Source organism: Canis lupus, chromosome 25 (assembly GCF_003254725.2).
Source record: "Canis lupus dingo isolate Sandy chromosome 25, ASM325472v2, whole genome shotgun sequence".
Lineage (NCBI taxonomy): Eukaryota > Metazoa > Chordata > Mammalia > Carnivora > Canidae > Canis > Canis lupus.
In genome coordinates this window covers 14,968,670-14,984,129 of record NC_064267.1, presented here as the reverse complement: position 1 = coordinate 14,984,129, position 15,460 = coordinate 14,968,670, and the positions used below count along the sequence as shown (strand labels likewise).

General features: G+C 40.4%; 1 protein-coding gene across 3 annotated transcripts in view; it reads left to right on the top strand.

Annotated features, from left to right (window-relative positions):
• TNFRSF19 (TNF receptor superfamily member 19) overlaps positions 1 to 13,499 on the top strand; it is an 89,877-nt gene extending 76,378 nt beyond the window's left edge. For all 3 annotated transcript variants that reach the window (XM_025462704.3, XM_025462705.3, XM_025462706.3), the window contains 5 exons: positions 642 to 806; positions 1,250 to 1,375; positions 5,573 to 5,675; positions 6,164 to 6,563; positions 10,588 to 13,499. In XM_025462704.3, the coding sequence (XP_025318489.1) occupies positions 642 to 806; positions 1,250 to 1,375; positions 5,573 to 5,675; positions 6,164 to 6,563; positions 10,588 to 10,596 (803 nt within the window). In that variant the 3' untranslated portion in view covers positions 10,597 to 13,499. The remainder of the gene's footprint in view (positions 1 to 641; positions 807 to 1,249; positions 1,376 to 5,572; positions 5,676 to 6,163; positions 6,564 to 10,587) is intronic.
• Positions 13,500 to 15,460: the final 1,961 nt, after the last annotated feature.

Genomic DNA, 15,460 nt, shown 5'->3' with positions numbered 1-15,460 from the left:
TAATACATTACTGTGCTGCCCAGCCATAGTATAGAAATAGTATTTGTTTGTTTGTTTTTTTCTCTAAAATTTAGCTGTTGTTCAGTAATTCAATAGCCAGGCATTAAAAAATGTTCACTGTCTCAGAGATTGGGGGTCACAATTAGGTTGTGAATGATCCCACTCCTTATTTTCCCTAAAGTTGCCCCAAAAAGCATCCCTTAAGTCAGTGTGTTTGAAAATGTAGGCAGTCTAATTCCAATCAAATAGCAAATATTACACACCTACTATGTGCCAAATGCTGTGTCAAGCACTGGGAGATGGAAAAAGATGAGGAATTCCAGCTGGCAAACAGCTCTGGTCTAGTGGGCCTAAAAGAACATTCAGGCAATGCAATGTGTTGAGGATTGTGTGTCCGCGGTGCTGTGGGAAAGGAGGAGTGGCACATCCACACATTTGGGGTGCAGGGTGAAGGTGCAGTGCTAAAGAGATCTTCTAAGAAGAGGGAACACTGAGCCTTCTTAGAATACCTCCTCTTGTTTTCTGGGGTCTGACTTACCTTCCATGAAGGCCATTATTAAAGATGACCCTCAAGTCAAGTGTAAGCATCAGAGTCTCCGAGGTTGTTGAGAGCCTGCTGACCCCCTTCTTGTGGTTTCCAGGTACCAGTAAGGTCAACCTCGTGAAGATCCCATCCACGGCCTCCAGCCCGCGGGACACAGCCCTGGCGGCCGTTATCTGCAGCGCCCTGGCCACTGTCCTGCTGGCCCTGCTCATCCTCTGTGTCATCTATTGTAAGAGGCAATTTATGGAGAAAAAACCCAGCTGTGAGTTTGGAGCTCTTTCTGTTTGTTAGCATTTGGGTGAAATGTGTTTGTCATCATTGTCACCAGAGGGTCCACGAGGCCTTGACTGGGACAACAGTCAGGAGCTATAAAGGGACAGAGTGGATGTGGAAAGGGAGTCCATAGCCCCTTGGTCCCCCAGAGGCACCGCTTAATAAGGACATTGAAAAAGCAGCAGCATCCCCTGCCATCCGGCAAAAATGAAAGCCATTCCAAGTTGGCAACAGAAATGCTCTATAATTTGAGCTTTACCATATTAATTCCTATTTGTGCCTTCATGTAAGAAGAAATATTTTTAAATGTGAATGATGGTTGTCTTTCTCTTCAGAAATATAAGAGCTAGAGGGGTACCTGTCTGCATTAAGGTGTTCGTTGGTCTTTATAGAGGAGATGGTCTTCACTGACGGAATTCTCGCCCCCTGTAGGGTCTCTGAGAGCACAAGACATTCAGTACAACGGTTCTGAACTGTCATGTTTTGACAGACGTCGGCTCAACGAATCTGTTCCCAGAGCGTGTTGTCGGTGCCACCGGGACTCGGCCCAGACCTGTGGTAAGTGCAGCCAGTCAAGAGGCCATTCAGGGGAGCACAAGGGACATAGACCTTGCAAACACTTGTCCCTGTTCGTCCCACAGCTAGGTTGCTCTGCTTGGTTTTCTAGTTAAAGCTAATCTTGTTAAATTATTCTCTGTCCCCCAATGGTTTGGGTGTTTTGAGCCTCTTAAGTATCAAACAGAAGCATCTCATTAAAATTCTAGAATTGTTCAGCAACATTTTAAGGCAAGTTTACCTTTATTGTTTTGGGCCAACTGATTGAAAATAGTATCCTCCTTTTGTAGAGTAGGAGTGTATATCTTGTCTTGTCTGTTGGATTCAAGCTGAACTTGGATGTGTCTTATTAATGTCTTTTTGGACATTAATAAGAAGAGCAGGGAGAAAGATCTATGACAGGGGTTTACACATACCTCAGTTGCCCCTGGGACTACTGGCCAAAGGAAGTTTAGGGAAGTCATGCAAATGGAAATTGGTTTCTCACCAGGGCAAAAAAAATGGGCAAAGATAATACTTTCTCTGCCACTTACTTATATTCATCAGTATGAGGTTCAAACACTTACACTTCCCTCTTGGCCCCCACTGTGAAGACCCCTCACCTCCTCTACAGAGTAGAATTGGATGGCAGCAGCCTTCCTAGATGTCTGGCCCTTCCTGCCTGGCCTTATGTTCTCATAGCACCTTTAAAGCAATGCCGAGAGTGCCATTTTGTCTCTCAGAGCCGCTCTTGAAGCTGAGTGTTTCAATCCACTTAGATTGACTGATGCTCTTGGAACTGTCCAGTCGTTCTTACCAAGAAATTACAGGATTCCATTTTCTGATCTAACGTTCCATATGTGGAGTAAGAAGTTTTCAGCAGACTTATTTTGCTACTGCTCATTACTGCCTTCTGTTTTAGGAATGGGCTGGGAACAAAATATAAGTCTTTCTGTGGCGTGTGTGGCTCTATTTTTGCCTTTGCCTATGTAGGTAATAGACCTCTAGACAGTCTTGACAATACCTGAGTGATCCCCAAAACACCGCCAGTGCTGGGGTTCCCAGACACTGTGCTGGCACAGCGTGGCTGGGGTCTGAGAGGGCAGGAATAATTCCTGAGAGATGAACTCCAATGTAGTAAAATGCAGCTTTGGGCAAACTCTGTCTCCTCTTAACATCTATCCAAAAAGAAAGATTAAATAGGCAGATGGCGTTGGCGCACATCCTCCTAAAAGAACACCAAGCCTAGAAAGGTTCAGGATAGCTGACCACTTATATGTGGTTTCCTGCTTTATGGCAGTGCCTTTTTTCTTCTGTCTTTTTACTTTGACATAATTTAAGACTTAAACAAATGTTGAAAGAATGATACAAAGACTTCTGACGCTGTCTTCACCCAGATTCCCCAAATAACAACATTTTATCTCATTTCCACATCTGCTTTAACATTTTTCTAAGTAGCATAGAGATATATGTACTTATACACAATTTTTCCATCTCCGCTTAAAAATCAGTTGCAAATGATGATCTACTTTCCCCTCAATACTAATCATGTTTGTTTCCAAAGAACAAGAACATTTTCTTACAGAACAGCACAGTTTATGAAAATCAGGAAATTGACGTTAAATCAAAGCTATCGTATAATCTATAGAGCGTATTCAGATTTTCTTAATTGTTGCAAAAATGTCCTTTATAGTAAAAGAAAATCCCAAATGACATTGTTGCATTTAGTTGTCAAATCTCTTTACCTTATTTTAATCTGACATAGGTCCTTAATCTTTCATGACATTATTATTTTTGACAAGCACAGGCCAGTAATTTTGTAGAATGACCCTTAGTTTGGGTTTGCCTGATGTTTCTGTAAGACTATATTGAGAAATACTGCAGAGGTGATGCTGTGTCCTTCCCAGTGTCCCTCATCAAGAGTCACAGCATGTGTGGCTGTCCTGTTCTGGTCGGGGTAATTTGGGTCCCTTCGTTAAGGTGGCACCTGCCAGGTTTCTCTGCTGTAACGTTAGTGTTCTTCTCTTTGTAGTTCATCAGTACCTTGCAGGAGACTCTCTGAGACTATGTAAATATGTAAATACCCTGTTAACTCTCCAAACTTTCACCCAGGAGTTTAGCATCCACTGATGATTCTTACCTGAATCAGTCATTACGATGATGGTTACAAACGCTTGTGTTGTAATTCCATCATTCTCTCCACCTTTATTAGTTGGCTTCCTACAGCAAGAAAGAACTTCTTCCTCATTTATTTATTTGAATTAATGTGGACTTGTGGGCTCTATTCCACGGCGTATGCTCCTTTGCTATCATCATTTACGTTGTTACTCACATTTTCCTAGGTTTGGCCAGTGCATGTCCCTTCATGCCGCCTCATGTGTCATTTTGACGTGTCCTAGTTATTCTTTTAGCACTTTCTTAATTTCTGGGACACAAAATAAGTTCCAGGCTCATCTTGCACTTTTGCTGCTTGAGCCCTAGAAACAGTCATTTTGAAAAGGAAAAGCAGTGCCTTTTGCTTTTAAATAATTTTGAAATGTCTCACGGTGAGCGTGACATGGGCTTGCTGAGTTGACTGGCCATGGATCCAGGAAGTTCCCCATGCTCACAGCAGCACAGTGACATATACTCACTTAGCACAAGGTGGGGCCCACACTGAGAGAGATTTAGGCGAATGTGTGCAGTTATCCAGCCTACCTCACACTGGTTCACAAATGCATGTCAATGTTTAACATTCATTTTCAAAAAGAAAACTATTAATTCCACAATATTTTTTCCTTTTGATAAAAGAGAGAATTACTCATGAAAACTTGGGTTACACACATAAACATATAGATGTATATGTAAACATATAATTTCTCCACATCTTTTTCTCTCTTTCTGTATGTGTCTCTATATTTGTATGCTTTAGTATGTATATGGTTCTATGAAACCAGAATTATATATGTATGTGTATACAGAGAGAAAAGTTCACTAAATGTTGATAGTGTATATTTCCAGTTCATGAAGTTAGGTAATAGTTATTTTTAAATTTCTTATCTTAATCCCTCTCTTTAAAATCTTTTTTTTTTTTTAATTTCTTTTCTGGGACACCTGGGTGGCTCAGTGATTGAGTGTCTGCCTTTGGCTCAGATCGGGATCCCAGGATCCTGGGATGGAGTCCCATATCAGGCTCCCCACAGGGAGCTGCTGCTTCCTCTGCCTATGTCTCTGCCTCTTTCTGTGTCTGTCATTAATAAATAAATAAAATATTTAAGTTTAAAAAAATTAAAAAAAAATTTTTCCTTCAGTAGGCTTATATTATCTTTGTAATCAAACATCTATGCTGCCTCAGTGAACAAAATGGTTTGTAAAGATGTGTGTACACATCTAGTTGCTCCTTACATTACATTCCTAGAAGTAAAAAAAATAATAATAATTACTGTGTGTGAGTCTGTGTTTGTGTGTGTTAAGGGTTTGAATGTGTTTATGTTCTTGTTCTAACTGCTAGTCCACTCAGCAGAAATATGCTCTTGTTTCTACCATTTCTGTTCTACCATTGATGTAGGACAGTCTCATTTCACATTTGCTTTCACAGGCTGTGTCCTTACCTTTCAGTGTTATTTTTTATTGTGGTAAAATGTCAGATGAAATGTATCATTTTAACATCATTTAAGTGTGCAGTTCAGTGGCATTGAGTCCATTCCCACTGTTATACAGCCATCGCCACCAGTCATCAGCAGAGCCCCTTCATCTTTCCAAACTGAAGCTCCATCTCCAGTAAAGTGACCTGCCGCCCCCATGTCCCATTTTCCACCAGCCCCAGCACCACCATTCAGCCTGTCTGGGTTTGACTACCCGAGGTACTTCATACAAGCACTTTAGCATTTTTGTAAGATAACAAAAAAGAGAGATTTTTTTTTTAAGATTTTATTTATTCCTGAAAGACACAGAGAGAGGCAGAGACACAGACAGAGGGAGAAGCAGGCTCCCTGCTGCAGGGAGCCTGATATAGGACTTGATCCCAGGACCCCAGGATCATGACCTGAGCTGAAGGCAGATGCTCAACCACTGAGCCACCCAGGCTTCCCAAAAGAGAGAGAATTAAACCTCATATTTCCTTTCCCCAAAGAGTCACCCAAAGGGGAATAGCTGAATTTTCTCCAGCACTGTTGAGCCGGTATTAAAGAGAAAGTTCCCAGAAGACAGCCTTGTGCTTCACACCTCTGCTGGCTTCCCTAGGGCCTGTCCACTTGATTCCATCTCTGTGCTGTGATGAGGCCTGCAGCGGGGACCGGGTGACTCTTGGCTGTAGGGTGCATTCCAAGGCCACTCTTCAGGAGAGGTAACTCGGTATTTTTAATCCATATAATGCATGTCCCCTTGTGCAAATATGCATTCTACTAATCTAGCACTTTTCATGTCAAACTATGAGACATCATTTACAAAATATTATTAATGACATTCTGGACATCGGAGGGGGACAAAGCCTTGGCAAGAGGTAAATGAGTCTCTCAGGGTTACTGATATCCAGTGCGACTTTCTTTATACTCTACACTCCATTAATTTTGTTTTTGTCTCATATTCATGATTTGTGACACTTCTGTCATAACTATGTTGATTAGAAGTAGGTATAAACATTCAGCTTTAAAGTAAGTGGAGAAATTAAACTTTTTGTATGGAAGCAAGTTTATAGCAAAGGAAGCACTAGAATTCTGACGTAATCAGTTGTTGTTGCATCTAGAAAACTTGAAAGCAGAGCTGGCGTGTTGCTTTGTATTGGTGTTTTTCCTCCCCATAGGTGACTTAAAGATCTTTTGAATGTGTGTTTAGACACACAGGTCCAGCAGGGGAGACCATGCCCACGTTCTTCGGGTCCCTTTCAAGGTCCATCTGTGGTGAGTTTTCAGACGCCTGGCCTCTGATGCAGAATCCCATTTGTGGTGATGACATCTCTTTTTGTGACTCATATCCTGAACTCCCCGGAGAAGAAACTCATTCTCTCAGTCCAGAGAACGAAAGCTCATCATCTTTGGATTCAAACAGTAGCCAGGATTTGGTTGGTGGAGCTCTTCCAGAGCATTCTGAAAACTTTATGGAAACTACTGATTTCTCTAGACATAACAGCCCCCCGACAGAACCAGTGCTGACTCAGAATACACTGACTACCAGAAGCCAGCTACGGCAGGAGAGTGGTGACATCACTGACCTGACCACTCAGACATCCCTGCAGGTAAGGCAGTGACTGGCCTCAATGAAGACACAGCATTGACTCAGGACAGACCCAACGGGTTGGAACTCCTCTCACCATAGAAGGTGGGGGGACCTGATGAGAAAGTTTTTCCATCCTTCATAACTTCTTGGTCTTATATGGATGGAGAATATGTTTTAAATTAAATTACAAGTGGGTTTTGTTTTATTTTTTCAATGCATAGGCACTCTGGTCATAATGAGCTCCATCCTTTTACTCCTTGTAAATCCAGGTACTTAGCACAGCACCCCCAGCAACGTTCCTGGTTGAGAGACATGAGTTAGTCACAGGAGCATCTTGTAAACAGTTCCTCACCATCGCTTGATTCACCGTCGTTAATGGGAATTTTGATCTCCCCAAGCTTCTCCTTTCCCTCTTTTTCTGATGTTTTTGAGATTGCTCTGCTTTCACTGATCTTTTTGGTTAGAAATTGATTGTCAGTCATGATCTGGGTCCAAAGACTGCATAATAACCTTCTAGAAGAAAGGGCTTGAAATCAGATTTGCAAGGAGATAGAGATGGTGACTGAGGGGACATGGGGCTTTTGGGCAGGCTGCAGGGCAAGAGGCAGAGAAGCATCAGGGAAACCAATGCCTCTTCCGGTGAGGATATAGCCATTCCTGAATTTGACTTACTGTCTACAAGCATTTCCTTCATGTGAGCCCATATAATGTCGGAATATATTCTTTCTGAAAAGATGTCAACCTTTAGTGTAAGAAGAGCAGAGTGTCAGCAAGAGTGAGGCTCCCAGGCCCCACAAGGCCTACACGCATAGCCTTGCTCTCACTGCTTGTAAGCAACCAATTCAGTCTGAAGCCAAAGTGTGAGTGGAGGTGTGCTCCTTTGAAGAAGAGCCTGTAGGTTATGTGTTGATCTAAATCTATAGTACTTTTTTTCTCAACTACAAAAAAAAAAAAAAAAAATTCTATAGAGACTTCATAGAGAATTCTATGCAGAAAGCATTTGTTGACTTTGGAGAAAAATAATTTTGTTTTTCTCAAAATAAAGGAAATGAAGAGTTAAGGGAAGAAAAGCCAACAAATTAGGCATTTAAATGGTAAAATACATCTCTCTGTAGCAGAGAAAGAGCCTTTACTGACCTTGTTCTGTTGAACCATCCTGTAATTTTTGTAATTTCCATAATAATAGTAAGAAAAGACAACAATTAGCAGAGTTGTGAGCTGTGTGTGGGTCTCAAGAATGGACAGTGGCCCACAAGCCTTGGGGGCTGAGCATACCCAGCTGCCTAGAGGAGGACGTAACAGGCCCTAAGAGCAGGTGAGAGAGGCAAAAGACAGCTAACGCCAATTTCCCAGCCGGCTGCTTTGCCAAGTACTCTACAAGTCTTGAGAGACTCTTAAAATTAAATCAGTGACACAATTTCATTACATGCTGAAGTTTCTTTGCTATCAAGTCAATTGGTTTTGATCATAAACTTGCTTTTACTTTCACAAATGTCTGTAGTTACCTCTTCCCACACATCTGTTCTTAGGCACAAATTCTTAGGGACCTAGAATTGTGTTCCCAGGGACCATCTATGGTTTTTCAGACCATTGTCAGCAAATAGAATTACCACTCATCTTCATTGTGTAGCTTGTCCCCACTTTCATGATGTAAATTCTGAAACTAAGGAGTGAAACATCTTGATGCCAAGTCATATCAGAACCGACTCAATGTCTATCTTTTTCTATTTGTATCATTGGTGAGATGGGGGCAGGAGTAAGCAGTATTATTACAGTTATATGAATGTAAATCATTTAGTGTAGAAGATTGGTGTATATAATGGCATTAACTTCTTTTCAGAGACGGTTGTCAAGGTAATCATGATCTCCATAAAGATACTTTCAACTCAGATTATCATGAAAAGAAATGATAATTACATATAAAATGAATGAGAAAATGTAACATTCAAGTTATACAATGTCATTTATTAGTGAAAGGTTTATTAGCTTTCTAAGATATGTTATCTTAGAATTCTTACATAATGTGGTAAATATAAATGAGGCATTCTGAATTCTGGAAAGGAATTTTTAAAACATGAATCATTTCAGTTTTCCCCCTATAATTAAAAACAACACAATCTTTTGAGCCCATTTTAAGAGATAATCTTTTCCAGGTTCTGAAAAGCACTTTGCCTTTGGTTGCATTTATTGAATACTTAGTGAGTGAACTTTAATCTTCAAGAGCAAACAGGAGAGAGATATAACTTTACATCCTTGGGAGACTGACCCTCTTTGCTTTAAGGGTCAGCCGAGTATTTAGCTCAACAGTTCTGTTTTTGTCAATACATTAGATTCCAAAAGGAAATTCAGACTTCCTTTTAATAGGTTGATTCTCCAAGATAGAGAACATACTTACTTCTCATAAAGAATTTGTTTTCATCAACTTGGTATTATGGACCAAAAAACTTCCAGTTCCTTGAGTTTGTGTTTAGTTAGCTTGGTCCATGGGCTCATTCCTAATTCAGGACAGCATGGTATTTCTGTTTGAGAAATACAGAAAGGCTGCAAGAGTCATTATAGCATCCCTCCCCCCACTTTAGTGATTTATTTATCCTTATTTTCAAAGGACCTTTAAATTCCTACCTAAGTATTCACTCATATTTTCACAATTCCTTTCTTCTCTCCAGCTTTATTGAGATAGAATTGACACATCACATGGCAGTGTGATGATTTGATAAACATCTATATTGCAAAATTCACAATGGCTCTTTTGTCTTACAGGGTCAGATTGCTAATGCATGATGCATTTGTTTCCAAAAACTGTATTTTTACACAGTAGTTTTCTTGTGGGTGGTTTAAGACCACCCAGAATCAGATGTTGATAGTTTTATGGTGCAGGATAAAGCACATAGGTGTGAGAACCTTCTTTAGTCTGAATGACACAGTTCCAATCAAATTTTCCCTATACACACATCCCCAGAAAAGGGATAGAACTAAAATATTTGGGACATCATTTGCTAAAATCCTTGGGAGAATGAGGCCAACCTGTTTACTTACAGGAAAAGCTTTTTTGGTGATGTTTTTCACCATCATTGAAAATGTCAACATGAAATAATAGAAGGAATGGTAGAAAAGATATGAGATGACCTAGGTTCTAGTAGCTTGGTCTCTTAAAAGCCCTATTTTTTTTTCCATATCAGCAAAATGAGTACTATTTGTCTCCCATAGTAGCATTCATATGGGTATTACTATCATATCAATTGATCAATATATTTGATGAAACCATTTCAGATTTTTGAGAGTTCTTTCAGAAGCTTCTATTTCTAGAAGCTTCTTTCTCCTTCGACCTAGGGAATAAAGTATTTGTAAACTTACCTGATATGTCACCAATGCCCAATTAGTAGTAAAGAAGTGAATGAAAGGTTAACATAAAATGAAGATTCTTTTCATTTGCAGTAACGTGCAGTTGGCTGATGCCTCCAGAAGTTAGATCGCTGCCCTTCTGTGACAAAGGACAGCTCTAAGCATGCCCCTTTGCTGAGGATATTTGCCCTTGGAAGAGTGAGGAGAAGATGATTAGATGAGAACTCATTTCCAAACTATCTCTAAACTTTCTCCAGTGGTTTAGCAGAAGTTTTAAATGCAAAGAATGAGAATGTGACTATTCATTAATCATCTTTGTTCTGAAGGGACTAAAGGATCCTAACATCTTGCCTACAACTGCTTTAAGAGTGCAGCATTGAAACAAGCTTTAAATGTTTGAAAGGGGTCGAAAATGAGCAAAAGAATCATTGTTTAATACACTTGTTTCTGCGGGTCATATTATCAATTCTGCAGTGTTATTTGCAAATACTGAGTGACTGTGAGTTGTTATAAAAATCTTTATTTTATCCTCAGAGTATGTGCATACCTGGATATCCAAACACTGTTAATGAACTACCTGTCCATATGTTATTAAAATCACATGTACGACAAGTAAACGTTATGTATAATTGTCACAGACTATAGCTCAGCAGTTTTCACTTGTATTATTTTTCAAGCTTTCCTTTCTGTTGCTGTTTTAGGAAGCTTAAAGGAGTTGCTTCTTTCTGCCGTTGAAGCATATGGATGGAACCCACCGGGCACTCGCCCCTCCGCTTAGGCTTATGAACTGAGCACAGTCTGGACCCTGCGTGGCTTCTGGGGGAAAAGAAAATAAATCTGAACCAAACTGATGGCGTTTTAAGCCTTTCAACCAGTTGCTTCTGAGCCAGACCAGCTGTAAGCTGAAACCTCAAGCAATAACAAGGAAAGACTCCAGGCACTCACAATACTTTGCATCTTTCCTAAACAAGAAGCTTCTATGCCACAAGCGTGACTTCAAAGACTGATGGGTCGAGTTTGCAGCCTACGAGATTATGAGCATATAACAAGAAACAGAAATGCATTCATGCTTATTTTCACGGCGAATGTGGTTTTACCGGACTGAAGACCCAGACTCTATGTTTTTTCATTTATACTTTCTCTCCAGGAATAATTTCATATAGCCAATTATCCTACTAAAAGTCAGTGTCAGATTAGTTACCTGAGTTATTATGTCGAAGCGTTCAAAAATGAGTGTTTGTATGTGATGAAACTCACTTTTTCATCATCTGATTAGCTTAAGAGGTTATAATTGACTTCATATTGCCTGCCTAAATCATGGGTTTGTTAGAAGAAGGCAACTGGCCTGACTAGGAATCAGAGGAGGGCAAGCCTTCTCCAGAACGGAGAACCTGTAACCTTAGCTACTGACTTGTGAACCCCTGCCGGAGCTGGTAATGAGAGGAGCCTGAGCTGGGGAAGTGGTGGGGAAAGAGCTGCCCACCACCCTGTGTTAAAAACCACTTAGCACATGTATCCTAGAGACTTGGATACAATGATTAGCATATTTCTGTGAAAAGCAATTGATATGGAAGCATTTGTTACTTCTGACTCTGTGATTGAGCTTAGAAGATCCAGAATTTCTCTCTTATAGAAAAGTGATAATTTATAAAGATAATTTTCCTCCCCTCCCCTCCTTCTGCCTCCAAAGCCTACCAGCCTGTCCTCTATACCTATGAGTTTATTTTTGTTTTTGTTTTTGCGTCATATCTTATAACTAAGGGCTTTAGAAATTACCGCTTATCTGGTTCCCCTCCTGCTGGAATGTAACACCCAGCGAACCGTCTTAAGAGACTGCACGACATACTAGAATGGGAAGAAAAAGCAGGCAGCCTAGAGGAGAGCAGTTCATAACTGCCCTCATGGAGTCCGCCCAAGTGTTACAGTGGTCCCTCCGACTGTGCACATTTCGTTAGTACAGTCATCTGCCATAGGCAGTGATGCTGGATTTAAGTGTGGCGTCAGGCGCCCCATCCCTTACATCCTTGGTGTTTACACACTAGAATTTTCTCTACAGCTAAGAGAGGCAATGAACCCAGTTCAGCCACAAACCGGAAGATGGCTCATTTGCTCTTAATCTTTACACCCTGGAGAGGAATTACTTGAGCAGGATTTATCTGTTTCCTACTTGAACCTACATGATCAGCTCTGGCCTTTGTCTTTTCACATTTGCACTTAAAAAAGAAATCGAACATCACTGTGTTTGAGTGCACTAAAATACGTAGTTTCCCAATTGCCCCACCCAGATCACTCTTTTACCTAACATTAAATTGAACTAAAAAAGATCTGTCTTTCTTAGGACTTTTTATCTTCTCACTTATTAGACCATGCTTCTCTCTCTCTGTAGGAAGTTAGGAACATCTAATGAGCCTTCTTCTTGGTAGCTGGACCGGTTTCTCTCCCCATGGTTTTAGGCTCTAATATGTGTGGATTAGCTTGCCTGTGCTTGGTTCTTCTCGTGACCTCAGTTCCTTGAACCAAAATAAGAAATTAGAATCATCTCAGGGTGACCCACAATCTTTTGTGTCTCCCTAGTACCCTCTTTTCTTTTCCTTTTGGAGCATTCACCAATGGTTTTTAAATTTTGATAAGTCGCCAGCTCTTAGGAGAGTTGCCTTTAGGAAAGTCATGTAAAATATTTAGGATTTGACCACAAGATGTCTATGAAAATGCACACTAGAGTTTCCTCGAGTGGCTTCACTGTAATTCACATATGTATGCCATTGTTTGCAATCTGAGCGTTTTGTTTTGACAGAGGATGATCAAAGTAGGCCCGGGTTGTGCTGCTTCTGGTGACCTGAATATATTTTCCACATGTAGAAACCCTCCTCAACTTCAAAGACAAACACTTGCTGGAGAGAGCTAGATGGATGGGAATGAGACTGTGGCCCTAAACCCTGAAACATCACTTTGGATCAGTGAGGAAATACTTAGGGTTGAAAGCTGATTTCATTTGATACTAAATTTGAAAATTCCAGGGTTATTTTATCAAGATGAAGACATTTTACCACCACCTACTGCAGAAACATATAATAATGTTAGATTCTATACTCTGTGTAAACACTTGAGAGGAAAAGCCCAATCTGCATTTCCCATAGTTGGAATATCCTACAGCGATCACAGGAACTCAGTCTCTAGGATGTGGATGCCAGGAAATCATCATCAGGTAATAAAAGGGCTGGGAGTGAGAACTGGTGTGACTTCAAACATTACAGAGACCCACCAACAAGAATGAGACAAGGATTTGGTGACCGACCATGTAAAGGCAAGGGTTTCCTCATTTTGTGTATATGGAATATATTTTTCAAATATAGATTTTCTACTTTAGATAAAATGTTACTGTTGCTAATACCTAGTTAAGCTCTATTGTTCATGGTAGTAAAAAAAAAAATTGAAGAGAAAAGGAAAAAAAGTCCATCATTGCTTGAAGGTCACCAGCTTGAATCAATTTAGATTTCATCATTACTATTTTGCATACTGGAATTTATAAATTTGTAAATTTTCATTTTCTTATACAAATTGTTTTGTAATATCCTTTTTTATATGTGAATAAAATCGTTACCTGGTATTCGTATTGACATGTCCAGTAAGAAGATGATTGGCGATCAGAATGTGGATTTGTTTTCCATTCCTGCTCTCCACCTGGGGGGTCTCACTAAGTTGTGATCCTTCCACTATAACCCTCTCTGGCCCTCAACTCTTGTGAGGGGGATTTGAAATCCTTCATAGTGACCTGGTTGTATTTCTCAGGTATGTCAAGCTACTGAAGAATGCTCTGAGTTATTTGAGAAGTTTTTGGCATCAAGATTCTATTATCTCTTTTTCCTCCTTCATTTTATGACACAAAGATGAAAAGAACTAAAGGAGGAGAGGTTTTATATTCATTCTTTGTGGAGGTCAGTAGGATGTTTTCTGCGGAGGAGTGGACCCACTCCCACAGAGTGACACTGGTTACTGTAAGAGTTTCTTTTTTCCTTCCCAGCTTCTGACCTTCCTTCCCTTTGGTAAAGCTTTTAAAGCTATTATTAGATATTGAGAGAGGACTTTAAACTTCCTGGAAAAAATTGGGTTATTTTAAAGGGACGCCATATTCTCTCAGCGGGTTAGACTGTAGTGTTAAAATGACACTATGGGTTCCCTAAGGGAAAGACAATAGCTTCTTTTTTTTTTTTTAATTGTACTTATTTATTTGAGAGAGAGACAAAGCATGAGAAAGAGAGTATGAGCAGGGAGAAGGGTAGAGGGAGAAGCAGACTCCCCATTGAACAGGAGCCCAAGGTGGGACTGGATCCCAGGACCCCAAGATCATAACCAGAGCCAAAAGCAGACACTTAACCAACTAAACCACCCGTGCGCCCGGGACATTAGCTTCTCTTCCCCTTCTACACCTCCACCCACACACCGGCTCCTTGGCTCAAGTAGACTTTTCCCATGTGCATGCAATCCAGTTGGGCTTGTGAGTACCATCAACTCTCTGAGAAAAGTAAGTCAAAGCCTGTGAGGTTCTAACAAGAGGTACTCTCTAGTCACATAAACAACTTATTTTCATTATTACCACTATTATAAAGGTCTCTTTGCAGTTGGCTACTTGTCATTCTGAATTCGTCTATTAGTGCTATTTTAACTTGAGGAGGTATTGTCTAATTTCCTTAAAAGCACCCGATAAGCTACATAGATGCTAGCTTAAATTTATCAATCAGTCATCTTGAAACTAAACAACAGTCTGAGAATCTCCAAAGTCTTCTATAATATCTAAGAAATTTCAGTATGACCTGGTATGTGGTTGTAGTCATGTAATTAAATGGAATCAAGTCAACAGTGCACAGTAGCAGTGGCTGTGTCACCTTTCAGCCAGAGGAAGGTCACAAGGTTTCTCCTGTAGAGACCAGACCCGGTCCGTTCGCAAACCAGCAGTGGCACCTGAATTAGTGTGATTTATGGCTGCTTTCAAATCAGCCTCTCCAGAAGACCTGAATTTTTAAAACTACTTTCTCTTCAACCCTGGGTGGTCTGATGAAGCAGGTTTCAATTATTAGTCCATAAAGACAGGATTTTGTCTTTTTATCTTAATTTCTAATGGCATTAACTAGTCCTACTTAAGATGGAAATAGCTATGTTCTGTCTGTTTTGTTTGGTGTTGAACTGAGCCAGCAGAACTCTGCAGAGGGATTTTCTTTACCTGGATTGATTGTTTACAGTCAACAGGAGATCTGCACAACAGTCCGGTGGCAATCCTTTAATAGCGGGTTAGGGAGGCAGGCCCTTCTCAGCCAGGCGCACATCACCAGCTCAGTGTATCAGATATGAATTACTTCCCTTGAAGTTCTAAACACAAATTTAGTTCCTCTTGGAAGCTTCGTTCTGAGAAGAGCATGTTTCCTATATCAATCCTTCCTTCCTTCTTTCCTTCCTTCCTTCCTTCATTCATTCATTCATTTTACACATGTATACAGTAGTAGCATAGAGTATGTACTTGGTTGCCAATGCAATGCCAGGGTTAGAGCAAGCAAAGAGATATAAGGGGGATAAATCTTT